We start from the raw sequence: 27,160 nt of genomic DNA, 5'->3' as shown, positions 1-27,160 counted from the left end.
GATTTTTTTAAATGGTCCTGCCAATCAGTACTATGTTGGTATAAAACTTTGGCAGTGACATCAAATGGCATCTCCTACATCTACTAATAGTAGAAGAGAGCTTTTCTCAAAGTATGGACTGTTGCAGGCAAAGCTCTATTAATTATTCTGCTGATAATCGTATCAAGTCCTGTTTTGAACGAGTTCTTGCCCGTGGGATTAACAGTAGCATGTGTTCACATAATAGAGAGTGTTGTTTATCAACTAGTGTGCCTACAATATTTTTACTTCTTTTGTTACTTTATTGTATATAGCAGTATCTGACAGAGAATATTACATTTTTAGGATGGATTTGGTATGTTTCTTGTGTAACCTGGTGACTCTGGGGAATGAATTAGATGATCTCCAGCAGTCCCTTGCAATTCAAACTATTCTGTGATTCTGAGATTTGTATTTGTTTTATTATAATTAGAGAAATTATTTTTGAAAATAATGCTTTAAACATCACATGAATGCTAAAAAATGTTCACAGCATTTAAAAAAACATGAGGCTTATATTGAAAAGATAGACACTATTTAATTTAAAAAAAAGTGGGGGGTGTTAAATATTTTAATAGAGGACCTTCACACTGCTCTCTCCTCTGGCTGTGATCGTCACACTGGTTCAGTGGCAGCAACCTCGGGTGAGAATGTTCGTCCTTTTCCAGGGCTGGAGGGCAGCAGAAGCCCGTCCTGCAAACACCCTTCCCGTGCAGGGCGGGACCCCGGACTGGTTCAGCGCCTTTTCCTGCCCTGCTCCCCTGCCTGCACCTGCCCTGCCCCCGGCTCGCCCTGCCCCCGGCTGAGCTCCCGCCGACTGACGTCAGGATGCGATGGCCGTGACCGCCCGTCCCGGTGCTTCGCGATCACCGGCAGCCGCCGAGCAACGCAGCCACCGCTGCCTGGCCTGCTGATCCTGCTCCTGCTGCTGCTGCTGCCATTGCTGATTCTGCTGCTGCTGCAGCTGCCACTGCTGGTATTGCGACTGCTGCTGCTGCTGCAGCTGCAATCCATCTCCCGGAACAGCCAGCACCAAGTTCTCCAGGCTGTCCGCAGAATGCGGCAGGAGCCCCAGAGGTCACCGCAGCGAGACTGAGCGTGGACACCGACAAATAAAAAAGCCAAGGTCGCTGAGGATTTGTAAAAGCAACCTTTCCAGGTTTCTTTTCCGCTTTGCTCGCCTCACCCTGCTGTTGGATTTGAGATCATGTATGTGTTTCGATGTTGATTACAGGAGGGTGTTAAAATCTAGGGAGGGAAGAGGATTCAGGAGGATTAATATGCTAGTTTTGATTAAAGGGGATTTTATTTTCTTTCCCCTTATCCCTGTCCTTCATATTTGTCAACACAACTTTGCCTTTATTATTTTTATTTTAGGTCGGTTAATATTGTAGCTTTTGGGAATGAAAGAGATGTTTTTTCTGAGGACAGCCAGCAGCCCAGCCTGATCTGGAGCTATCTCGGGAGAAGTGCTCTCATTTCCCAGGTCGACAGCAGCTTGTCTGCCAGTCATGTTGGAAACCCAGTTTTTGCTGAATATCAAGCCTGCGTGTTTGGAAATGTCAGACTGGTGGTACATGACTGTCCGGTCTGGGTAAGAGATTAGTCTCAGTCTTTTTTGACTGCATCTAACACTGTAAGCTGTTTTAGTAAAGTGAAAATATATCCTAATTTTAAATAATTTTCATTGTTGTGGGATTTTATTAATATTTTAATTATTGCAAATAGCAAAACCGTATAAGATGCAACCAGGCAAATCCTGCAAAATCTCAAAGGTGCTGCAGAAAATTTTCCCCTGCCCACCTGCCCTGCAGGAAGGTGGTATTTTCAACTGTGTTGTTTAGTGGATATTTTATAAAGATAATCCAGAAGTAAACAAGAATGCCTTTTTTGTGACACTGAATCATGAAGTATCTTTCCAGATATTTATCAACAATAAAATAAAACTTTTTTTTCCTGTAAAAATCAAAAGGCAGTAAGTTTTCCAGCTCTGACAAATGACAGATTAAAAGATTGATAAATTGCAAAATACAATGTGGGGAGTAATTTTACTTCTCTTACAAAGAATAATCACATCTTAACATTATTACCCTTATCTGATGGTAAATAAAAAAGATTTTGGCACTGTTGCAAGTCGTCAACCCTCTTGTTAGTAAGGGAGATAACTTAGTTATGAGAATGAGCAGATGAGAATGAGCAGATCGATGCTTGTGTAAGAAATTATACTGATAATCTAAATTAAAACATATTTAATAACTACTTAGTAGCCTTAAAAAAAATTCATCTTAACAGCTTTTAGAAATTAAAACAGTAATCACTTTCAGCTCCATAATTCTATCCTTAGGGTGATTTTTGTCCTTCTGTGAGGGAAACCTTTTTTGGGATCTGCAGGAATCGTAACAGCTTCATGACGTACGTGATTGGAAGCTGTCAATCTTGAAACTAAACAATCCAGTTTAGCTGTCCTTCTGTTTTCTCTTTCTTTTTGCCAGCTGCACTTACAGACACCAGTTCAGATGGACTGGAGGATCTTATTTCTAATCTGTGAAGCTACATGTGACCTTCACGTGCAGTTTGCTGGAGTCTCTGGAGCGCAGCAACAAGTTAAATCTCCTGAATATAAATTAAGGCTGTAGGACTTCAAAGGCTATTTCAGAGGAATGGAGGATGGGAAGGGAGGTGGAAAGGCAAACAAGGATAGCTGGACAAAGGGGGAAGAAAGGGCCTAGATTGGAGACACAGTTGATGTGGTTTTATGTTGTTTTACTTGTATTTGCTCTTCTGCAAAATTAGGTACTTCGGATCCTTATAATTTTTGCCCTTCAAAACCTAGCTTGTTATTGTCTGAGTCACTGCATTGCTGAGGCCTTGGGTTTTTTTCCTTTATCGGCTGAAGAAGGCAGGAGATATATTAATAGGAATGTTGAAGACAAATTAGCATTTTTCTCTTAATATAAGACATCTCAGTTAGCCGGACTGGACTCTGCAGGGGTTATGCAGGAAGCAGTGTCCTGCAGAACGGGACTATTTTTTCCATAGTCTGAATGCTTGAGGTTTGCTACGTCACAGTGGTTCTTTCAGGGCTGTTCCTCTGGAAGCCTGGGGAAACAGTACAGGACAATTCAAAATGTTGACAGACATCGCCTCAAGTCATATTCTGCATGAAAACAGAGGTCGTGGTGGGCCTTGCATTTCCACCTCTTATCATCTGAGCATAACACAAAGGAAGTTTTTCATTTTACCTAAAAGATGTATCTCATCTAAATTAAATCATATAATCAAGGCAAGCCAGTTGTAGACATAAATTTGGCAACTGAACACGCTGATAACTGTGAGGCTCAAAACTCCAGGATGCCCAGCTGCTCTCTTTGTCCTCCCCAGCCATCAGTTTGGAAAAGCAGTGTGGATGTGAGTGTACTGAGTAGAGCTCCCCAGTGCATGAAGAGACCCTTTTATACGGCAGATCGTGGTACAGGGTATTTGCTTGAGTGCTCATTTGCTTGAGTTCCAGTCTGCTTCTGGACGTGTCTGTCAGCCCAGGAGTGGGATTTCTGAAGAAGATACATCCATCTGTGCTGCAAATTACTTAGTAAGTTCAGGGGACTAGGAAGTTATGGAGAGTACACCTGTAAAATTTGTCCTGCTGCAGACCTGGTAAGAAATTGCAGAGAAACCTTGAAAAAATGGGGAAGGCGCTGGTATGTGATGTGGAGAGCATCACTGGGAAGAAGGCTCTGTTAATGGAGACTTCGTCTGTAAGTGGACCCTAGAGAAGGATGAACTTTCCAGTATTCCCAGTGCAGTTCTCTTGAATCCTGGGGAAATCCCAGGGGAACAGTCCTATGTTGTGATCAAGCGCTGCTTGTCCCTACAAAGAGTATTTGCTGTTACTGCTGCCTTGGATCGAGGGCTGGGCCGGGTGGACATGGGAACATTTACGAGTAGCTTTCAGAAAGAGCGTGGGCATTGCAAGGGGACTTGTGTGAGGAATTTTACTTCCACTCCATAAAGGCATTCATAAATTGTTTTTAACAAAGCACATATTGTTGTCTTGAGGAATCGTGATTTTGTAGAAAAATTTTGTCTTCAGTACCTCTGAAGGCTTTATTTTCAACATTAAATCTTGAGAAGTAGGACTTACTAATGGCAAGAATATATTATGAGACACGTAGAATGGAGGCGTGCAAGGCGAATGAAGCTTTTTCAAAATAAGTCCTGAGAGGAATAGCAACAGAAATATAATAATAAGGTCATATTATAATAACCATAGCTGTGCTGTTACTTTTTCCTTTTGTCAATGGCTGACTTGGGAAACGGACTTTGCCAAAAGCAGGAAGTATGATGGGAAAGAGCTGCTACAGGAATTTCATAAGTGTAGCCAGAAATTAAGGTTATTCCTGAATCTGAACTGTTGCTCATCACCTGAAGAAATTCCCTCTGTCATTTTTTGCACGAAAGGTTCTCTAACAGTGATAAGGAAGGAGGCTTCAGATGCTCTGTCTCAGTGATGCCTTGTGCAAATAACCCATTGTTGCTCGAGGGGCTTAAGGAATGTTAAATGTAGTGTGTAAGGGCATACAGAAACTGCACAACAGTAGCAGAAATTGGGTGTCCTGAGATGCTGGGTTGGTACATTCTGCAGTTTTCAGTTCTTGATGTGCCCATGGCTGACATTTACCCTGGGAAAGTATGGTCCATCCCCACCAACACTTCATAAAATTTTGTAAAATCCTTCTTGATAGGATTAACAGACACACATGCTTGTGGCACAGTGCACAGATCTCCACAAAGCAGCTACGACATGCAGCCACACACACACTCAGGAAGCTGTGACAGCCTCCATCACGTTTCTATAGGATTTCTTTCTCCTAATGGTTGAACAAAAAGGTACATTTGCACTCCTGCGTGGCTGTTTCCAGTAAGGATTTTGCTAGTTTTCCTCATACCTGCTGTTACAATCTGCTTAAATATTGCAGAAACAACTTTTAGATTCAAATATTCCTTTGAGCAAAATTAAAACTCATACAAGTTATCTGTTCATATCAAAACTGTTTTTATTAATTGCTAAGAGATGCAAAGAGAAGGAGGAAAAATAAGAAAAGGTTGGAAAATGCTAAGATCACTTTTAGAAGCAGAGGAAAGATTACCACCAAAACCTACCTTTTCTGTTGAACCGGCCTGGAGGACTGGGGGGGGGGGAGAGAGGAAAGCAGTTTTCTGCCTTTTTTTTTCTCTGTCTCTTGCCGCTTTCGGTGTTATCTCTTTAGCCGCTGGGGTCCTTCACAGCTTCAGTTCTCTGGAATGCGGACAGGATGTGGGCTCCGCCGCTCACACCGGCCGTGTCCCAGGCTGTAGAGGTCTCGGTTCAGCTGTACCTCTCTGCGCTCAGAAGTAGGGCCAGGGTGGCACAGTGGGTCTCAGTCCGGTTCCACTTCAAGACGGCAGGGGTCCAGTCTTCTGGTGACAGGCAGGCAGCTTTCAGTGGCAGGAGAAAAAAGGTGAGGGCGAGGCGGGGGAAAAACTCTTAGCTGCTAGAGCCAGTTGTCTTTCCCACTCCTCTTTCCCCACTTTTCCCAAATTTCTCCTCAACTTTTATAGTGTTCAGAGGAGCATGTCTGTGGTGTTTTGGCACATAGCCCTGTTCAGATATTTGAAGAGATATGATAACCATGAACAATAGGAAGATCTTCTGGCAGGAAAACTCCAGTGGGAAATTCTGGTGAGAACTTCTGGTGGAAAACTGACACAGAAGTTTTGGTAGGAAGTTTTTGACAGGCAGAAACAATGGCGAAACATAATTTTTGGCATTTGTATGTTATCTGTCTGTTACACCTGCAGAGATGGAAGTATAGAAAGTTGGGCTCAGTGCAAAAAGGATGAGGGAATCATATGAGGCAATGACCATATTTTCTTTTTATTGTTTTGTTTTCCAGAACACAACTGCTTTTCCTGTTAGTATTATTTTCACTAGGAAAAAAAACAAACAAACTTCTTATGGTTTTTTACCTATGTTATATTGACCTCTTCAGCCACTGTTTCGTTATACATGAGCAAGCACATGCAGACAAAGACAAATCTCAGTGTGCTCTGTCGAGGTTCCCACTGACAAGTAACAAGCAATAGGATGAGATGAGACAACCTCAGATTAAACCAGGGGAGGTTTAGATTGGATATCAGGGAAATTTCTTCACCTGTAGGGTTGTCAAGCACTGGAACAAGCTGCCCAGGGTAGTGGTGGAGTCACCTGGAGGGATTTAAAAGACATATCGGTGTGGTGCTTAGAGACATGGTTTAGCAGTGGGCTTGGCAGTGCTGGGTTAATGGTTGTGCTCAATTATCTTAGAGGTCTTTTCCAAGGTAAATGATTCTGTGATTCTAAGAACAGCCACTGGTTAAGCAGGGCATGGAGAGTTTTCCAGGACAGTTTTACTGGACGATGCTCTCCATGGAGAGCCAGGATGAGGGCTTGGGCCAGAGCAGGATATGTGTCTGTGTGTGGGGGTTACCTGGTGTCCTGTCCTCTCCTGCTGGTGGGGCTGGTGTCAGGATGGAGCCACAGCTCAGTGTGCTTTGGTATCCAGAAGTCCTGCCCTCTGCTGTAGGTTAGGACTAGGTTTATGCTGATACTAAGCAGAAGAGTCAGAGCTGGTTCTTCACGTGGGAATGGCTGTGTTCATATTGACCAAAACCTTAGAAATCTTCCCAAAATTTTTGCTTTGTAGCATGAGATTTAGCTCCGTTGTAAACTGGAGGGAGCTACAAATGATATAAAACCATATTACTACATGTAAAAGAATACCTGTTAAATTCTGTGAGAAGGGTCCAAAAACATCCTTTCATTATTCATGCTTAAAGTTGTGGCAGAGTTATTATGTATTTGTGCTCTACGCCTTGCTTATGTTGAGATGGGTGGTTGCAAACCTGGGCTGAACTTGAAAACAGACAACAAGAAGGAAATTGCAAAGGAACTGGCATGCTCTCTGTCTGCCAACACAGAACAGCTAAATATTCTAATTTTTGCTTTGTATTGTATTTTTCCCTTAATTCTTTGTTGTGTTGAATGTATACAACCCTACTGAAAATTCTCTGTTGGGGTCTTCATTAGCTAAAATGTACTAAAGCTGTCCCTTGGAAATTCTCAATCTTTTCCTGCCTGTGTGATCAGGTTCTGCAAATGCCCACCTAGCTGGCTGTCTCAAAGCACCATAGCTGCTAGTCTTACTGCTAGAGGTGCTAAAGTTGCATTTTTGTGTAAATGTTATATTCTTAACAGAGCCTAAATGATTCTATTAAATGCTAGTTGAGACTTTCCTTGCCCAGGATTATAATAGTCTCTAACTGAGTTGTCTCAAAAATAAAAATACCAAGAGCAGCGCACTTAAAATGCTCTCTTGTCAACATGGTTAATCATATAAGAGCTGTCCTTGATGAATTGTTAATTGTGGTTTACTTATTGCAGAACAAGAATATCTATTAAAGAAATCAATGGCATGCCTATTATAATTTATCTCCTGACTTATTGCTTTGTAGAGGCAAGACCTGAATTGGGAATAATGTGCCCTGACAGCGTAGGCAAATATTTGCTGACTTTGATTTCTGTCAAGGTCACGCTACTTCTTGTACTTAAGAGAATTGCACCTACGAGTGCAATCTCTACCTCACGAGATTTCAAACAATGACCCTTTTGAAGTGATCAAAAATAGTTTTATTGACAATGTCACAGGCTCCCGTTACTGCTCTTATTTCTGTGACTTGTTCTTCAAAATTCACATGGATCCTCCCCAACCCAAACTTTGCATCCTACTCTTTAATCACTTCTTTTGTACTCTTTTATTCCTCTTTTTCACGTAATCTTTATTTCATTGCCAATTTTCATTTTTTTTCCTCAAGATCCCAAGTTCTTCTAGTTTTGCCTCATGCTGTTCAGGGCTGCTGCAGAATCACAGCATAGTTTAGGTTGGAAGGATCATCTCATTCCAACCCTCCCCTGCCATGGGCAGGGACACCTTTCACTAGACCAGGTTGCTCAGAGGCCCATCCAACATGGCCTTGAACACTTCCAAGGATGGGGCAGCCACAGCTTCTCTGGGCAACCTGCGCCAGGGCCTCACCACCCTTACCTTATGTCATCCTTATGGCCAACCTAAATCTACCCTCTTTTAGTTTAAAACTATCTTATCCTATCACAGCAGGCTCTGTTAAAAAGTTTGTCCTCATCTTTCTCATAAGCCCCCTTTAAGTATTGGAAGGACAAAAAGAGGTTTCTCTGTTCCAAGAGATGCAAGTATTTCTAGGGGGTTTGAGTTGTTTTTCAGTTCTCTGGACCTGTTCCAGATTTCTGTCAAGAGTTTCCCGTTGATTTTAAATGCAAAGCCATGAGTTTCCCTGGTATTTCTGAGCTACCTATAGGTAAAGCAGAAATTGTGGAATTGTAGTTCCATGACAAATACACAAGTAATAACTGTGTATTGCATGTGGATACAGAATGGTTGTAAATTAACAGGATATCAAACAATTTTAGAGTGTAAGTCTTTGTGCTGGTTTAAAAGTTAACCAGCAGGGGAAATGAACTCAACTCAAAAGAGAGATTATAAGTCAGAATAACAATTTATTAAAATAATACAATAAGTATAATTATACAGACAGACAATTGGTTTTAACCCACAAAACCCAAATGTATAACCCAGCACCCTGGGACATGAACAAAAGTGGTGTTCCTTGCCCCCCTCCCGAGTCCAAAGTAAAGGAAGAGGGGAAAAACCTGCTGGTGGGAGAGCTGTTGCAGTCTGGTCAGAGAGTGGTGATTGCAGTCCAGTTGAGGGTGGTGGTCTCAGTCTGGTTGAGAGCGGTGGTCTGCAGTCTTCCTCTGGATCCCACGAGTGGTCGAAAGGTTCCGAAACTCCAAGTTTATATATTCTCCAGTTCAGGTGGGAATGCTCAGTCCCTCCCTCAGAGCGGGAAATTCCATAAAAGGGTCTGAGGATGCTCAGTCCTTCCCTCAGAGCGGGGAATTCCATAAAAGGGTATGATGACAGGAACATCTTCCTATCTCGCAGGCCTCTACTGATAACAGTTTCTGGGAAATGGCATGGAAGGCTATAGAATACACAGTTTTGGGTTACACCCATCCAGTGATGAATTGGTCCCAGCCGTTCTAACTAGGACAGTCTTACAGTACAGAATAACAAAAAATTGAAGATGAAGTTGAAGAAGAAAGTTTAGATATGTGATTGAAGTCCTTATCCTGAAGACATTAACACTTGCTAAAGCTACATAGAATATCTTGTGAAGCGGATAAAAATCCCACTGAATTTATTAAATTTATATTGAACAGCTCATAGGTACATAATATAGTTCTGTGGAACCCTTCCCCTAAAATGGTATGATTAATAATGGTTTTGTATGAATTGCTGAAAACCTTCACCACTGAAGCTGCTTTTATTTCCTAAATGAAAGAAATTTAAAGTTAAGTGATTAAACCACTAAACGTTTTTCTTACAAAGAATATTCCCAGATAAAACCTGTTTTTTCTTCTTCTTGAAGAATTCTGAATCCATAGAAGGCATTTATTTTTTATTATAATCAACTTGTTCTCCAAACAAGGAAATCACAAAATATTAATTCTGCTCTTTGTTGTATGTCTTCAAATAAGAGCTAAACTGTCAAAAATACTTCTGTAAAGTTTTGCATTAAGAATATTGAATATTTCACCTTTTTCTTTATAGACAGTAAAATCTTGATCAATGTTTTTTCTTTTTAGGATATATTTGCCAGTGACTGGTACACCTCTTGCAGACTCATTGGAGGAGCTGATATTATTGTGATTAAATATTCTGTCAATGACAAGACTTCATTTCAAGAACTAAAGGACAGTTATGTCCCAATGGTAAAAAAAGCATTAAACCACTGCTCAGTTCCAGTAATAATTTCTGCTATTGGTGCAAGAAAAAACGGTATGTATCCAGCCCCCTATAACAACAGTTAAAATCTCATTTGGAAGTTAGGTATAATGTAATTTCAATTGAAGCTGATTGTTTTTCCAAGTTGCTAACAGAAACAATTAGTCTGTCAGGATGACAGTAATATGCACATGTATTATGGCTCTGTAGACTGATGTATTGGCAAGAACATTGTGCTTAGTTAACCCCAGTGATGAAAGGCAACCTATTCTTTAACCTCTGCAACAACTCTTCTTGTGGAGCCATCACACCTGTGGATTTAATCTAGTATTTTGGATTAAGAAACATATATTTGCATGTATGAGATGAACACTAAGGTAAGAGTTCTCTCTGGTCTTCTCTCAGGTATAAAGTATCTCTAGTGTATGAGATTAAAGTTATATCCACCAGTTTGCAAACATGAAAGAGCTGGTGGGAAAAGCCTTGAAATTCTCTGGGATATCCACAGATGAATGGACACACCAGCCTTTCAGGCAGCACAAGGTGTCACATGCTGCTGCATCAACAGAGTTAACCTGTTTTGGTAGAGTAGTTATGGTGTAGATATGGTATAGCTGTGATATAGCTTACCTGTTCACACAATGTCCAGTCTGCTGTGAGAACAGCACAAATTGATTTTACACAGAATACTTAGAGTTGTTGTGGCTGTTTAAACAATGTGCAAATCAGAGTTTCACATCTGTGTAATGACAGAGTTGACTTACAAGCATCCAGCAGCTGATGAGGGCAATGTAAGGGCAATGAGAACATGTTCACCTTTTGGGTAGACATTTGTAGCTCCTGTCTACAGCAGATAACTAAAGTTCAGAGAGAGTACCACAGATGCCTGTAGAACAAACTTACAAAATTTATTCTGTATTTCCAAATGTTTTTCCATTGTGTTTTTATTGACTTTCATATGGTCTTTTTAGTCATGGGACCTGATTTTTAATTTTTTCTTTTCCTAAAGCAATGAACGCAAAACACGAGCCTGACTTGCCTTTTACTTTATGACTTGATTGGAACAATTGTTTCTGAGCATCTCTCCTTTTAATGAGTAAGGGACATGATAGGTGTAGATATAGACATTTATTTAATAATGTACACAGAAATATTCAGCTATATGAAGTGCATCTTCTTTGGACGGAATCCTCAGTTTTGCCAGGGTCTACTTATAGATCTTTTAACTCAGTAACTGATAAAGGGTGGTTAAATAGCTACATAACAATAAATATTCATTTTCTTTCCTTTAGTAATTCACTGATAATGATCAAATGTTTTTATGCTCTGATTTATATGGAGGTAATAAATCTGCCTTTCTAAAGGCTAAATTGCTTGTCTTCCCCATGCCTTTTCTTACACTTTGTATTTAAGCACAGGATAGTACCACACTGTGCGACTCTACTATCGGTTCTTTTTTTTTTTTTTTCCACCTATTTTTTTTTCTATTTTCGTCCCTAAATAATGTGGCCATGGGAGACATTGGGCTGGATCTCTGGGTTTGCTCTGGGACCTGTCAGAGCAAACTGCTGTGCACACACAGAACTCTTTTGTTTCTAGGAGGTATTTGGGAACACAGCAGTTTGCTCATACAAATTACTAAGATCTTAATCCTCTGTAGTGGTAAGCGGTGCTGCCAAAACAAATTAAAAAAAAAACAAACAACTTTTTTATTATCTGTTATTCATAGGTCTAGGCAGAAGACAGTAATGTGGACAGCACATTTGAAAGCACATCCATGGCTGGCAGGTTCTTACTGGCATTAAGCAAAGCTGAGCCAGGGTGGCTAAAAGATTTTTAACAGTTAACTGCCATAATCTTAAAAATACCTATTTTGGTTTCAAAAAATGTATGCGATATATGTGTAATTGAATCATGTTCCACAGTATGTACATACCCATCACAGTTTGGTCTGGAGTAGAAGTTTTCCCCTTCCATTACTGTGTGTGCTTCCTGCATGGACAGGCCACAATACTCAAACACGTTTAAGTGTGACATTAATGAGTGGTAACACCTCCAGACTAATACAAGACCTCAGCATATAAAGGTACTGAGCTAAAGCCAAAGTTGGCTTCTGGAAGTCTGGCTGGACTTTTCCACCTTAACAAAACCAATAAGGTAACACTAATGTAATGTATACTGAGCTTTGTAGAGGGGCTGGTATTTTGAATTGATTAATAAGAAGTTGGGGGAAGGTTTCAGCAATTACAGATTTCTTACTATAAAATTACTATGTTTCCATTTCCCTCTTGGTTCTTTTCTAAATCTTTACAATTATTTAGGAATCTAAGAATTCTGGATCATTTGACCAAAACTGCTTTTTTTTCCATCACTTTTTACCCCAGGAGTGCCTTGCACCTGTCCCCTGTGCACTTCAGACAGGAGGAGCTGTGTCACAACCTCTGAGGGAGTTCAGCTTGCAAAGGAACTAGGAGCCACTTACCTGGAACTGCACACTCTTAATGACTTCTACATACAGAAGTACTTTGGAGGAGTGGTGAGTGAGAATCCACTGGGTTGGAAGCAGTGTGGCACAGGTGGGAGATGTACAACTCATGTCAGGGCTTTGGAGAGCAAGTGGAGGCACAGGGCAAGCCCTTCCACCAAGTTCCCACAGATGTGAGGTTTAGGTTAGATATTAGGAAGAAATTCTTCACTGAGAGGGTGGTGAGGCACTGGAACAGGTTGATCAGGGATTCTGTGGATGCCCCCCCCCGCCCAGGAAGTGTCCAAGGCCAAACTGGATGGGACTTGAAGCAACCTGGTCTAGTGGAAGGTGTCCTTTCCTATGACAAGGGAATTGGAACTGGGTGGTCTTTAAGGTCCCTTCCAAGCCAAACCATTCTAGGATTCTATCTTTCTGGCTGATTTTACAGTATCAAGGTTGCAGTTTTAACTAGGAAGGTTTGGGAAACAGATATGTCACAGTGAAATAAGTTTGCCACTTTCACTCAACAAGATACAATTAGCATCTACAGGGCTTGGTAAATTGAGTATCTTTGTGTCTGTCATTTCTAGGAAGATCAAATACACAAGAATTCACCACCATAATTTGAATAAATAGTCTTTTAAATAGTGCTAATTCCACCTAAGTATGGTAGCTTCTGGTAAAGGAGTGTTGGAACTTTGCTGGCTGGCTGGTCATAGTGTCAGTATCTTCAGTCCTGCATACATTACCTGCTTATACTTCTTAGTTTGATGTCTAGGTTCTTCTTAAATAACTAGGATTTTTTTAAAAAATATGTATTTCTTGTTTTAGCTGGAATATTTTATGATCCAAAGTTTGAATCAGAAGTCATCTGAAAAAATGAAGAAAAGGAAAAAGATTCAGAAGTGCCATCGAGTCCAACCACCTCAGCTTGAACAGCCAGGTGCTCACTAATGTCTGATCTCTGTTATCATTCATTATGTGTGTCACACTCTTTGCGCAGTTGACACTTGTAATTGTTACTGTGAGCTGTTCTGTCAGCTATTCTGGTTATGTTGCTCTAGTTGCATCATCTTCTAGTGATGGTTTAATTAATTTGGGGAGAATTGTATGGCAATATACAACAATTGCAATGGACTTCTAATTAATTTTAGATAAAACTAATAGGACTGATTTTCTGGTCAACTTGATGAAGTGATGAAAAAATGAATTAGTACAAGCTTTATATGGAAGCTTTACAGACAAGTTTCAAAAGAAGTTATTAGATCATGAATTATTATTCTACAGTATCATCAAGTAACGTTTTTATTTGCTGCCGATAAAGCAAGGGAGAGATGTTTGGCCTCTGCATGTGATTTATGAGCATCTGATACATTTATTCAGTGAAATAATTACTGACAAGTAATTACCTCTAAATTTGTTGTTGTCTCTTCTTACACGTGCTAGAAATTTGCTCAGACCCCTTAGGTTTGGGATACGTAGTCAAGATTTCTTTGTAATCTAACTGTCTAAAGAGTGTTCATGAAAGGATGGACACTTGCTATTAAACTAAATATTTCTTGGTTTTTCTATTTTACTGTAACAAGTATTTCTATTTTTAGAGTATTTTACTGAAGACATTCAAATGGCATATAAGAAATTTTCTTACTGAATGCTTCTTTCAGAAATTGTCCCTCATTTGACCAGGTCAGTTGTCCTGTGGTTAACACTTGCTTCAGTTTTACAGCCTGACTTGTTGTCTTTCACAGAAAAAATGCCAATCCTGAAGGGTGAAGCCTCTCACTACAACACAGACCTGCACAACCTGCTCTGCGGCTGCCAGTGTGCTGACGTGGCCTTCTACCCTGAGGACCTCAGCACAGTGACGGAGGCCCACAAGGTCATCCTCTGCTCTGTCAGCCCCCTCTTCATGCTGCTCTTTGGGGTGAAGAGCCCCGCCGACATCCCTGACACCTCTGTCGTGCAGATGGCGCGGAGTCTCTTCGCTGTGGAGGCAGGAGCTGCCTCCCCCCTGGCCCCCTATGGGGCCCCACCCTGCATCCTGCCCATCAGGGTGGTGGTGAAGGACTCTGTCTTCTGCTCTTGTCTCCCTGACATCCTCCTCTTCATATATTCAGGTACCTGCCAGGAACAGGTCAGGCTGCTCATTTCCTGTGCGGCTGTTGTCTCATGAAGGAGTATGTGCACCACCTCGAGGAACGCATCTTTGCTGTTGCAAGATGATGTTTCACCGTGTTTCTACCCCGTGTATGAACAATGTCCATATGAAAAAAGCGCATTGCCTGGATTTAATAAAAATTACATTAGTTGTCATTCTAGATCTACTGAACCTAAATTAAATTAGTCCATAAACTACATCAATAATATTCAAAAGCTTTGCCAAAAAAAATCTAGAGTTTGGGACAGTTTCAGATCCCAGGCTTTTAAAATATTTTGAATGATTGCATATTCTAAACCCAGGGATTAAAGTACAGGGTCACTTAAGAAAAGTTAAGTAATTTTTCTGCTGAGTATGGTGCTGCTGAGGAGAAAGTGGTGGTAACTGGTTGAAGCGTAGGGACCTGTAATGTTGCATGAGTTTTGCTACCAATTTAGTACAGACAGACCTCACCTACCTAATGTCAGCTGTCTGTTAAAGTGGCACTGATATTTTTCTACCTTTTCAGGTGTTGCTTAGGAATCTTCAGCTGAAAGTTTGTTTTGTTGTCCCTTTTTTTCCAATGCAATTAGTAAATATCTGTTTATTCTTTGTAAAATATTTTTCAACCTGTCAGTACATAAGAATATATTTTTTATATTTGCTGAAAGAATTAGTAGGCCTTTTAATGATGTATTCTGATTTTAACTGTAATACTTAAAAAAAAGCCACAAATAATGATAATGTTAGAACTGCAATTCTAAAGAATTTCAGTCAATATTCGCATAGTGATATCTGGCTGACATATGAAAAGTATTTCTGCCTTAGTAGCTGAGACATGAGAACTGGCTTATAAAGGCACAAGAGAGAATCTCAGCTTTCAGTTAGAGATTGTACATTGAAGTTCTTTCCAAAACAGTGCCAAACATAAAGAACAGATACAGAAGTTTTTCAGTGTGAATGGATTTTTTTTTGTTCTTATTTATTGGAGACATGAATAGGGGATTAAAACTGGAATTTCAGCAGGTGATGGATAAGTGCAGTATCTTGGAATCATAGAATAGTTTGGGTTGGAAAAGATCTCTAAGATCATCTAACGCAGCACTGCAAAGCCACCACTAAACCACGTCCCCAAATGCCACATCTACACATCTTTTAAGTCCCTCCAGGGATGGTGATTCCACCACTGCTCTGGGCAGCCTGTTCCAGTGCTTGGCAACCCTTTAGGTGAGGAAATTTTCCCAATACCCAATCTAAACCTCCCCTGGCACAATTTGAGACCATTTCTTCTTGTCCTGTCACTTGTTACCTCTGAGAAGAGACTGACCCTCTGGCTACAACCTCCCATCAGGGGATTGTAGAGAGCAATAAGGTCCCCACTGAGCCTCCATTTTTCCAGGCTAAACAGCTTTGTAAACATCTTCATCTGTTATCATTTACAACTTCTGTCTTCTGCCTTGTGTGCACTAATTTTACTTTTTACCTTCCTTTATGTCAACCAAGGAGGTGTGAAACTGCTTTAGGTCGCAGCTCCATCCTGAGAGGCATTGCCAAAAGTCATTGGTGCCTCTGAGAGGTGATGAGATCTTTTGAAGACACTTGAGGCACAGGATGAGAAGAGATAAATAAGATCATGAGTTTTCAGCTTTTCAGGACTATGACATGATGCCCATGAGGTTTAAGCACTTACCACCCCTGTGGTATAGCTGAGAGCTAAAGAACTTCCCCAAATATTCAAACATTGAGGATTTTTTTTTCTGAATGTCTACCTGCAATATGTAGTGACTGAGCTGGGAGGAATTCAGAAATTGAGTTTGAAAGTGAGATGCTGTAGTCTGTTGGTACTTGACTGCACTCTGTAAAAGTACCATGGAAGTTTTATTGTGCAAGAAGTGCATCTTGCCCTTCATAAACACCAAGATTTGGCTGAGTTACATGCAATAAAGTAAGGTTTCTGCAGGATCTGTTTGGTATTGATATCATCTTTGCCTGCTGAGACCTGTGCCTTGTTGATTTATGACCCATCTCTCCCTGGTCTTGTTACAGGTGCTTTCCAGTGGGAACGATTAGAAGAGGATATAAAAAAGAAGTTGAAGGATCCAGAAAAAACTGATCAAGTGCTTGAGAAAGTTAAATGCATCCTGAAAACTCCAGGGAAGGTACATCTAACTGCCTTGGGGTCACTGTTAGTTACTTAAGTCTTCAAAAATTACTTTGTAGACAAGGTTTCCTTGTCAGTCTTTGTTTTAAAATGATTTTGGCTTACACAGCCTGTACTGTGTCATCAGTGGGAAGGCAGGCACATACAGCACAGAAACATGGAGATGCTGATGCAATGTGCAGAATTAATGTAATCAGTAAAAATCACACAAGTGGGTATTCTAAAAGGATTACTCATATTCACAGCTTTGCACGTTGTCTAACAATATGATTATGTGTTGCTAATTCCCATGTAATAGAGGCTGCCCAGGAAAGCTTTACTTTCCTGAACATATGCCAAAAGTTGGGCTTCTGCAGTAGATCCGGAGGGGTGGTTTCTCTTACCAGTGCTGTGATGTGGAAAGCTATCTATATCTCAGTATCTTTAATTCAGTAGATGACTTCACAGTAAAATGTAATTTGTGTCACATTATTAAGTTAAGAAAAAGTTACAATATAGAGCTAGTTTTAACAATCATTTGCTGGTGGAGCTTATATATTCCCTAATAATATAGAATGGCTCCAAGTATTTCCATCTGTCTAAGTTGGAACCCATCTCAGACTCTCTTGAGATAACACAAAATAAAGATCAAAAAGTTACTGAGCTGTTTTTAGCTTCTGATTGCTCAGTTGTAGGCTTGCCAGTCCTAAGTGTTTGCAACTAAAGCGTACATAGGTTTGGACTTGGAAAGGACTGAAAACTTTCAAGATAATAAGCCTGAGCTGTTTTTGTTTCTTTTGTTTTTTTTGATGCCTTCAGACTACTTTTATTTCACATTAAAACATTTTTCTTTGAAGGCCAAAAGAATGAATTGTAATTTTAAAATTTTAAAAAATAATAAATTTAATATTTTACCTGTAAATTCAACCTCATCTGAATTCCACGTATCACAGTCTAGCAGTGTGATTTGGATGCTGTTCCTTTCGGCAGCTTTAAATTCCATTTTTAAGGTAAGAAAACCAAAACTGAAAACTAACTGGGAGTATACTGGGTTTTGGAGGGTCTAGACGCTGGTGTGCCCAGATTATTGTAAGAGAACACTGTGTTCCCAGCTTGTGAGCTTACCCTGCCTCTGTGGAGGCAGTACCACAGCAATATCAAGAAACACACAACTTTCAGCTGCCTCATATCTGTGCACAGCATCGTGCTGGGGGTGGACGTGTGTATGTGCATCCCACCCTGCTCCCCCCCCCCCCCCCCCCCCCCGAGTCCTTAAACCTTGTGTAACTGAACAGGGAGTGTGTGAAAAAGTGTGGAGTCCAGGAAACTCTGATGTACCCAAGCCTGCCTGGAGGCACTGGATGAGGGAGTTTTGTCACAGATCAGAGGACAAGGTGAGAACTGGAGTGTAACTATGGGAGACAGAGCCCCCTTGGAGTTGCTGCACTGTAGGGAATAGGGAAATAGGTGATTGCAGAGGAATGCATATGAGAGAGGCTGTTATTTAGTTTCCCCATATAAATGATGTCCTGTAGTCTTTAATTCTGTGGGCAACTACATGTGACAGTGCTTTATTTCCAATTTATTTTTCAGCGAAACCCTGTAAAGGACTGCAGGTCTCACCAGATAAAACAGTTGTGTAATACTTCCCTCAGGCTGTTCTTTAACACACCTGTCCTAGCTGATGTCATCTTCAAAATACAAGGTGAGGCACCTCTGTTTCCCTTGGTGTGGGCACCACTGTGACTCCAGCCTTTATCCTTTATCCCCTCTGCAGGAATGTGGCACATGGAGGCCACTGTGTTCTGTGGCATCACAACTAAGGAAATTGGCTATCACTGTGGAAGGCAGGGAAAGCTTGTCCCTGTGGATGCCCTACAGCAGTGTCCATTATCAGCATGGTTTGTCTGGGCTAAACCTGTACAAATGGCCTTTGTCTGTTGTGGTAGACTTTGTGCCTCCCTGATTGACATGCACCCCTTGGAGGCTTAATAAAGTGAGGGATGTGCTGTGAGAACAGCAGTGCCACAGCACCAAAGCAGCAAGGCTAAACCAGGGATTGCACAACAGTATGAGTGACTTAATTTGATTTTGTTCTATGCTATTATATTCTATTATATTTTGGTTTATTATTATTATATTCTATTATATTTTGGGTTATTCTGTTTTGGTGGGGTTTTTTTCATCTTGTTTTATTTTGTTTTATTTTATATTATATTGTTTTGTTTTATTATACTTTGTTCTATTCTACTTTGGTTCATTCTATTTCATTTTGTTTTACTTTATTTTATTTTACTTTATTTTCTTTTACTTTATATTTATCTCACTCCTGTTCCCACCTGCACAAGGACTGGAACATATTCAAGGGCTCTGCCCTGCATCACACTTTGGACAGTCATGGTCTCCACATCTGTGCTCAGTGCCCTCAGTGAAAAGACCAGAGATCATGGTTGTTGACTCCACCTTCCCTCTGTCCATCTCAGGCTGCTGCTGGCTGGGGATGTGCCTTTCATGTCCCTCCAGAAGCCGACAGGGACTTGCTTCCTCAGGTTTTACCAGCATGGGCAACCCAGCAAAGCACATATACGTGCTGGAATTTGATGACCTGCAGATCTGGTGCCATCAATACCCACCACATTTTACTGCCCAACATACTGCAGTGTCATTTCTGGAAATTTAATGTGTTTATCCTTAAAATGAAAGATACAGCAGGAGAAATGTGTCGCATGCTTTTGTGATAATAAGAATGAGATGGGTTTTAAATGCTTAATGATTTTCTCATAGGGGTACATAGGCTACATACCTGTTAGAACGAGTTGGGCAAATCTTTCATTTCCTACTTTACTAACACCTATTTATATACCATCATAAGGAGATAACCAGGAACAGCCCTTTGTCCTGCTCACCCTTTCAGGATGTAACAGAGCAAAGCAAATATATCCAGAACATGCCCAGCCTGGGCAGTAGCCGCAGGTGAGCCAAAAGTAGATAATATACCATCTAAGGAGTCTTTCTGCTGTGTCTTTTGCAACCGGACTTGCCTTTCTCGTATTGGCCTTTTTAGCCACCAACGCGCTTGCAAGAAAAGTGGGTAGAGCCCTTCCCAAATCTTCGTTCGCGAAGCCTAGCCATGAGGATTTTCTCAGTTTGTCTGTACCCGCCCTTCATGCAGAAATGGTCTTTTAGAATTAGAGAGTTATTTAATTACTTTCAGCTTTATATCTAAATACTTCATTCATGAAGCATTAATTCCTCAAGCGTAAGCACACAAGCAGAGTCCTTCTAGGTGTTCTGTTTAATATGCAGGAAAAAACCCCACAAAAATATCTTTGAAAATGAGAGGACAGTACTGATGTTGATTGCAATGACATGAACAATTCACCTCAGTGTCCCACTCTTGAAAGAATCTTTATGGGAAGTTGATGAAATAGGGCAACCCTATATATTTTACAGGAAAAAATCCAAATGAATGTGTTGGTGAGTAATTTAAAAAAGCATGTGTATCCACTAGTAAAATGTGAAATGTTTTTCCTAGGACTTGATACATCTTCCAAACCTTTTTCTCTAATTCATCAACCACAATAACTGTATTAAAATTAAATAACTACTAAGAAACTGAAGGCTTTAGTCTTGATCAGACAAATAAATTTGTAAGTTACCCACTAATTCCTTGGATACTGATCATTGCTTTGAGCTTTCTTTCTAGCTTAAAAGTACTTGGGAGCCATGGAAAATGGGAGCCCATTATGTTTAAGACACATAACGTGACTGAACCTCCTAATTAGTAGATAGATGTCCATTTACATGCACATACATAACTGCATGTATTCTACATCACAGCAGCAACATATATATTACTTGTGATATGACCACAAACAAGTGTTCTCTCCATATGGAAATATATATATTTTGTATGCAGCTTAGACTTTTTGGAAGTAGAAGCACAGGGGAAAAGAAATAGAACAAAAAATTTTAAAACTGCCAGATGACTTCAAAGAATTAGATTGGTGCCAGTGTTGTGGTTAAAGAGAAAATGAAGACAAAACTTCTTTGTAAGTATTTCCAGTGTATTTATCTTGCATGTCAGTTAATGTGCTTATTATAATTTGTGTTAAAACATTTCCGTTGAACTGTAAATCTCATTTTCGTTTTAGTTGCTGTCCTGGCCCTTGCTCGGCACTTCCTTGAACAGAGACAGACTGCTCAGTTCAGCTGGACTCTGCAGCATTCTGAGTGTCAGGGCTGGCAGCACTTTCATTAAGAGCCTATAAGGCCTCTACCACACAGGGCTCTTGGCCTCACTAGGTTTTCTAAATATTGTAGTAAAGCAAAGAATTCACTTGCAAATAATACAAAATGAATAAATTTCTGGAAAAATTCATCAGCCTTTTTTTTTCTTAAGACAACCATCTGGAAATTTCCTTAGGCAAATTACTTATTCCAGTTAAATTTCTACTTACTGGACTTAGTGGAATTTTGTCTGGAATAATTTGCCTTTCTCTGCTTTGTGTGGTTCTTCTGGTGCACACGTTCCTTACTGAGGGGGGTACCAGTGAACACATATTACTGATAAAATCATAGAATCATTTAGGGTGAAGAAGACCCCTACGATCATCAAATATCCAACCAGTAATCATTTGCATAACAATTCATAGCATTGCATATTTGTGCAATGGACTGGAGGTTCAGTTACTGTGAACTGATTTATTCTATTTTGTCTGTTCTCATTTGGTTTGGTCTATTTCATTCTTGTTTAATTGTATTTTTACTTTATTTTATTATTTTATTTTGTTTTGTTTTATTTTATTTTATTTTTTTTCTAACTCATGCTGCCACCTGCACAAGCACAGAACATCTCAAATACAGTGGTGTCAGAGTTTTTGGTGGTTGAAAACCCATTTCTGGCAGCTAAAATTTTGCCCTATTTGTAGCATCTGGTGTTGGAAGCAGGCTGTCATAATAAATTTGGCATTCCATTTTGTTTGCTGGTGGCTGCTAGGCAGATGTGATCATCTTGGCCAGCGTGAAGTGAGTGTGTTATAAGTTACTATTAACTTCAAACACTTTAATCATGTTCAGTGAAGTGAAGACCTTCTAAGAAAGCATAAGCTTTAAAATAAATATATGTTATATAAAATCATTGTATATTTTAATCTTGCATCTTGCAGGTGCAACTGTACCAGCCCACAGGGCAGTTCTGGTGGCTCGCTGTGAGGTTATGGCAGCTATGTTTAATGGTAATTATCTAGAGGCAAATAGTGTCCTAGTTCCAGTGTATGGGGTTTCCAAAGACACTTTCCTCTCCTTTCTCGAGTATCTTTATACCGACTCCTGCTGCCCAGGTAAGAAAATTTTAAAATACATGTATACCTGTGACTCATTTTCCCACAGTGGGGCATTGATAGAGAGTAACGTAGCAGCATTTCTTCCAGTGAAAAATGTCAGTAGTTTGATGTGCAATGTCTCAAGAAAGAGAACTTGTTCATATTGTGGAATAAACAAATCAGTCTTATTCAAGTAAAATCAGCTGTAGGCAGAACAAATGGTACTAATAAAATTATGTTTGATTTGTACTTACATGACTCAAAAATAAGTGAAGTTTCATTCCTAATCCTTTACAATATTTGGAATTTTCTTTCTACATCACAATAATACTGCTTTCTAGTCCTCTTTCTGTGTTTTATTTCAAAATTCTTATTTTTTTAGCATGCACATAGTTAACTTTCATATAAACAAGGTTAAATTGCAAGAATAACTTATTTATACACATGGATATCTTATTTGTATGTAAAACCAGGAAAAAAAAGTATGTCAACTGGAGCATTTGGCAAGTAAAATTGAGCTAAAATATTCTTTGTGTCTTAACCTATGTCTTTTTTTATGAGAAGAAAATCTACATACTAAGTATGAAATATTATTTAAATACAGCTGATTTTCCCTTAATATAATGAATGAGTTAATAACATTGTGACATGTATTTTTGCCTTTTTTTTCTTTGGAAATAATTCTACTTTATTCTTAGGTTTTCTATAGGTTTCTCTTTTCACTCAGCCTAACGTTTCCTTGTCCGTCACTTTAAATATGCAATCACCATACTATATTTTAAAAAAATGGTTGTTATGTTTTGTCTTTAGCCTTTTTACTATATTTTCTTGTAAAAGTGTCATAGAAGTACTTTTATGAAAGAGAAATTGGAAAAATAAATCCTTATTAATCATAACTTAAGTAGATCAGCAGCACCTGACTCAGTATCTTCAAGATACAGGATATTGACAGGAAGTTTTTACACCTCCCTGCTAAAAAGTTCTAAACACTCTTTTCTCCTTAATGAAATAGCTTACCTGAAAAAAGAAGGTAATATAGCGAACTTAAAATTGTAGTAGTGAAAAATAAAAGAAGGTGATCACAGCAGTTTGATTTTCTGTTTGTTGCTATGTATTTAAAGGATGACATGGTGAAAAGTAGCTTTGATCAACTTGTCAGAAAGGTAAAATACATGTAAATGTATGTTTTGTTGTTTTTCAGCCAGTATTCTTCAAGCTATGTCTCTGTTGATCTGTGCAGAGATGTACCAAGTAATGAGACTTCAGCATATTTGTGAGCTTTATATTATCACTCAACTCCAGAGCATGCCTAGCAGGGAACTGGCATCCACCAGTCTCAGTATTGTTAGCTTGCTCAAAAAAGCTAAGGTATGTGTTGTATGTATCAAATAAGAATATGTATGTTGACTCTAATTAGTTGTTTAATTGCTAAGATTTTTAAGATCCTAATAATATCTGTTCCTGTTTGTTCTCTGGTTTCCACCTGTTTACATATTTCCATCAATGATTTTTCCTTTGGTTTCTCGCACAGTCAAAACTTTATTTAGTAAATTGCTATATTGACAGGGAAAATCTGAAATACTTTGACACGTGAGATGTGGTTGTGTTTTAGACACGCTAGCATTACATGTTGTTTGTGTTTCCTTTCTTCTCACAGTTTCACAATTCTGATTGCCTTTCAACGTGGCTTCTTCATTTTATTGCCACTAACTACCTCATCTTCAGTCAAAAGCCTGAATTTCAAGAACTTTCAGGTAATTTATCTGTTAGTTCTGAAACAATAAATGTTTTACTGTTCTGCTTAGATCAGAGGTGATGTTCTGGACAATACCACTTTTGCATGAGAAGATGATCAGGGCTTCCTTAGGCTATACAGTCTACTCCAGTGGGATGGGTCACCACCCTACTGTGGGACCAGCAAGTGACAGAGCCACCACTGCATCACCTTGTCTCTTGGTTCCTATTCTGATGGCCAGGTTCCCATCCATAACTGAATTGACTGGAACATTTTGAACATTGTATGCCAACTCCTTCACATTATCTATATAATTTTGTTTAGTTTGTACATTTGAATCAAAGTAATGGGTCGTTTTAGTACTTCTTCTTTAAGTGTTATATGTTCCTTGAAAAAGATAGGATTTTTACAGTACTCTCCAGCAGATCTCATGAAATCAAACAACTATTGTCCATTCAGGGAACTGATATTCATTTTCCAAAAGCGTGTATTTGCTTCCTGATGTGTAACTCTAGAAAATCGGAGTCCCTCAAAAGACTGGCAGGCTGACTCTGGAAAATCTGGGGTAGGAGGATGAAAATGCATCTTCCTGCAAGGGTAAAGGGGATTCATCTAAATAATATGGCTAAAAAATTCTTTTACCTGATTTTGTCAGTGACAAAACCCACATGCAATAAGAGATTAAAATCTTGCTGAATTCTTAACTGTGCTCCTCACCTTGCTTTTTGTACTGATCTTAGGACCAACTGTTGGCAGAGGAACTAACATACCCTGCTTTTATGCTGCTTTATGGTGTTGCAGCATTGAAAAATCCTTGCAATTGCCTACCACACATGGTTATCCTCTAGGTATAAAGAATGCTCATCTTTAGGAATACCTCTCTGCTCTCTTTAATGAGTATTATATTATTTTTTTTAAAAAAACCAACTTGTTAATTGCTAACTAATAGCAAGGAAACATCATGTGGCAACTCATATGTCTGGGCTATAGCAGAGCTCGTGCAAAATGGGCAGCGCTCATCTTTATTTCTCTTGTTGTATTTATATCCTTGATTTTTTTTAAACCTATTTTAAAAGACTCTTTGCAACCCGTGCACTTGTGCTGTATGTCTGCATATTACATTTAATTCCTCTATTGCTTTGTCTAGTGGAGGAGCGCAATTTCGTAGAGATGCACCGATGGCCTTCCAATTTGTACCTGAAGCAGCTTGCTGATTACAGGAACTATATCCACTCTCAGAAGTGCCACTGCACAGTAATGTGAGGAGACTGAGCACATGCAAAGTGCATCTTGACTGCGAAATCTCAGATTGGGGATTATACAGAATATAAAAATCATGTCAAGAGTGCAATCAGATGCTGACCTCCTCTGGAACACTCCATGCCATGCTGTGGTGCACTGACAGACATTCTTTGTTTTGCTGATAAATCATTCTAATTTTTTTCTTAAAGCATTAAGAAATGTAACTTGAAGATTTATTTCAAGCACAAAGACTTCCTATCCGTGGGGATTAATTGTAGTACAGGACAGTGTCATCTGTTCCACCTTCTAATTTCTTTATTGTTTATTTTACTGATTTTCATGGTTATTTATGGCTGCTAAACTTGAATCTGTTGAAAAAAGACTGGTTTTGTAAATCTGTTTGTAATAGCACAGTAGCAGTGCAGAGAAGCTGAGAAGCCAAGTTGTAAATTCTTTATACATTTCAGAATGCAAAAATTTATTGCAACATTTGTTGGTTTGCAAGATAAAGGGTAGGCTTAATAAGCATTTTAGTTATTATTAGTTTTCTATTTCAAGGTAAGTCTGTAGTTCTCTTACAATCCTGTGAGTAGATACTTTAATCCCAGAGGAATGTGTATGCATCACTGTATTCTCTAGTGCCTCCCAAATGTGTAAAAATTGAAATAATTTTTCCTGCCAGTAAATAGAAGAAGAAAGCCTGTTTTAACAATCTGTAAACACCTTTGTTAGTGTAGTCGTGTTGTATTTTTTTCCCCATGAGGAATAAAACCAAGGAGAACTACATCTGCTCAGAGTGTACCCATGCGTATGATGGACTGGGAAGAAAGGGATAGGGGTCAACAGTCTTTTGGGGAGAAAACTCACTGGCAGAGTGAGTTTTTTGGGAGAAGTGGGTCTTGTAATTATAGGCCCCCACAACAACCGACAGCACAAATGTCAGGTGTGCTGGTCTTGGAGGAGAAAACCCTTGTGGATACACCAGATGGGCAGGGGGTGTCAGCTTCTGTGGTGGGACTTTGAGCTTAACCCTCCCCATTGAGGACTCAGTTCAAGTTGAATTATCTTCATGTGCTCAAAAGCTACACCGTGTGAGACAAACCTGGCTGTGGATTCTTTGATATAACAGAGAAATCCTGAATATTATGACTGGGATGACCTTTGCAGATGCTAATATTGCTTTCTTGACCAAAATTATGTCATGCTACTAACTTTTGGGTATACATAGTACTAATGCCAAAATGAACCCAACCTTTACATGGGTAGGTACCTGAGCATAGTGGCTTTTCTATTAGAAAATCTTATCGTGGAATTATATGCTTCATTATCATGCTCGTACTTTCAATTTTGCTTTTTCATTTTGGTATGTAGTCTGAGCCTAGAAAGATAAAGGAAATACACTGAAAAAATTGCTTAGTGTTACCTCAGTATTCACAGCACACCACATCAAATGTACCTGGAACTGCACTTGTGAGAAGAAGGTGGAAAAGCAAATGGGTGGAGCTGAACCTTTTTTTTTGACTTTTGCTGTAAGAATTTTTTTTATATTTCAATACAGTTTTATAAGTGAATTGTTCTTTTCAAATTCCATGCTAGAGTCATAGAGATATTTTTTTCTGGTGATACTTTGCAGAGCTTTAGAGGGTACTTCCTTTGTTATTTTTGTATACACACAAAAAAATAAATGGACCATATCCATCATGGATAGTTGGGAATTAGAGCAGTACTGGATTTGGTACTTATTAATAACTTTGTATGGTATAAAGTAAAAATTGCTATGATTTAAACCCCCACACTTTATACTATGATACAAAGTAAAAATCAGAAACCAACTAAAAAAAAAGTTATTTAAGGAAATGGTTTTGAAAAAGTAAAATATCTGAGGAATGCCTGCCTCCATCGGTTCCAGCATCTCCCAGACTCCCCTAGCACTGGCAGCATTGGAATCAAAGAAGGTCAGTGGTGAATTTGGGTGCCCTTAGGCAGCCCTTGCAGCATTAGAGATGATATATTCAGGCATAAGTTTAAGTGGAGGTGCAACTCCTGAGTCCTTCATTAGAGCTAACTCTCAAAATCCACTTTTAGAAGACAATGTTTTGAATAATGGATTACACTGTATAATTGTTGCTGTACCGATATCTGTGTGTGTGCTTGTCCCAAACTAAACCAAGCTTTATAGAGACCAACAAAGTCTGCTT

The 27,160-nt window shown here is 39.4% G+C and overlaps 1 protein-coding gene across 3 annotated transcripts; it reads left to right on the top strand.

Annotated features, from left to right (window-relative positions):
• Positions 1 to 853: 853 nt before the first annotated feature.
• RHOBTB3 (Rho related BTB domain containing 3) lies at positions 854 to 26,641 on the top strand. Of its 3 annotated transcripts, XM_027671104.1 has the most exons (12): positions 854 to 1,227; positions 1,396 to 1,612; positions 9,779 to 9,971; positions 12,302 to 12,453; positions 13,216 to 13,327; positions 14,133 to 14,501; positions 16,568 to 16,680; positions 18,255 to 18,366; positions 21,830 to 22,003; positions 23,187 to 23,353; positions 23,643 to 23,739; positions 24,868 to 26,641. In XM_027671104.1, coding segments are annotated over exons 1-12 (1,824 nt in total). In that variant the 5' UTR covers positions 854 to 1,225; the 3' UTR covers positions 24,984 to 26,641. The 3 variants fall into 3 exon arrangements, with proteins under 3 accessions (XP_027526905.1, XP_027526907.1, XP_027526906.1); XM_027671106.1 differs by lacking the exons at positions 21,830 to 22,003; positions 23,187 to 23,353; positions 23,643 to 23,739; positions 24,868 to 26,641 and adding an exon at positions 19,145 to 19,424; XM_027671105.1 differs by lacking the exons at positions 21,830 to 22,003; positions 23,187 to 23,353; positions 23,643 to 23,739; positions 24,868 to 26,641 and adding an exon at positions 19,010 to 19,424.
• The last annotated feature ends 519 nt before the right edge of the window (positions 26,642 to 27,160 follow it).

The sequence above is a fragment of the Neopelma chrysocephalum genome, unplaced genomic scaffold (assembly GCF_003984885.1).
Source record: "Neopelma chrysocephalum unplaced genomic scaffold, ASM398488v2 Primary Assembly neopelma1_97034, whole genome shotgun sequence".
Lineage (NCBI taxonomy): Eukaryota > Metazoa > Chordata > Aves > Passeriformes > Pipridae > Neopelma > Neopelma chrysocephalum.
Note: the sequence above shows the minus strand (reverse complement) of the source record. Positions and strands in the feature narration are given on the sequence as shown.

What these genes read in the sequence shown, in the direction of transcription:
- RHOBTB3 (XM_027671104.1), top strand. An exon ending in TACATGACTGTCCGGTCTGG is followed by an intron (nt 1,613 to 9,778) that starts GTAAGAGATTAG and finishes TTTTCTTTTTAG; the next exon opens with GATATATTTGCCAGTGACTG. An exon ending in TGTCATCTTCAAAATACAAG is followed by an intron (nt 18,367 to 21,829) that starts GTGAGGCACCTC and finishes TGCATCTTGCAG; the next exon opens with GTGCAACTGTACCAGCCCAC.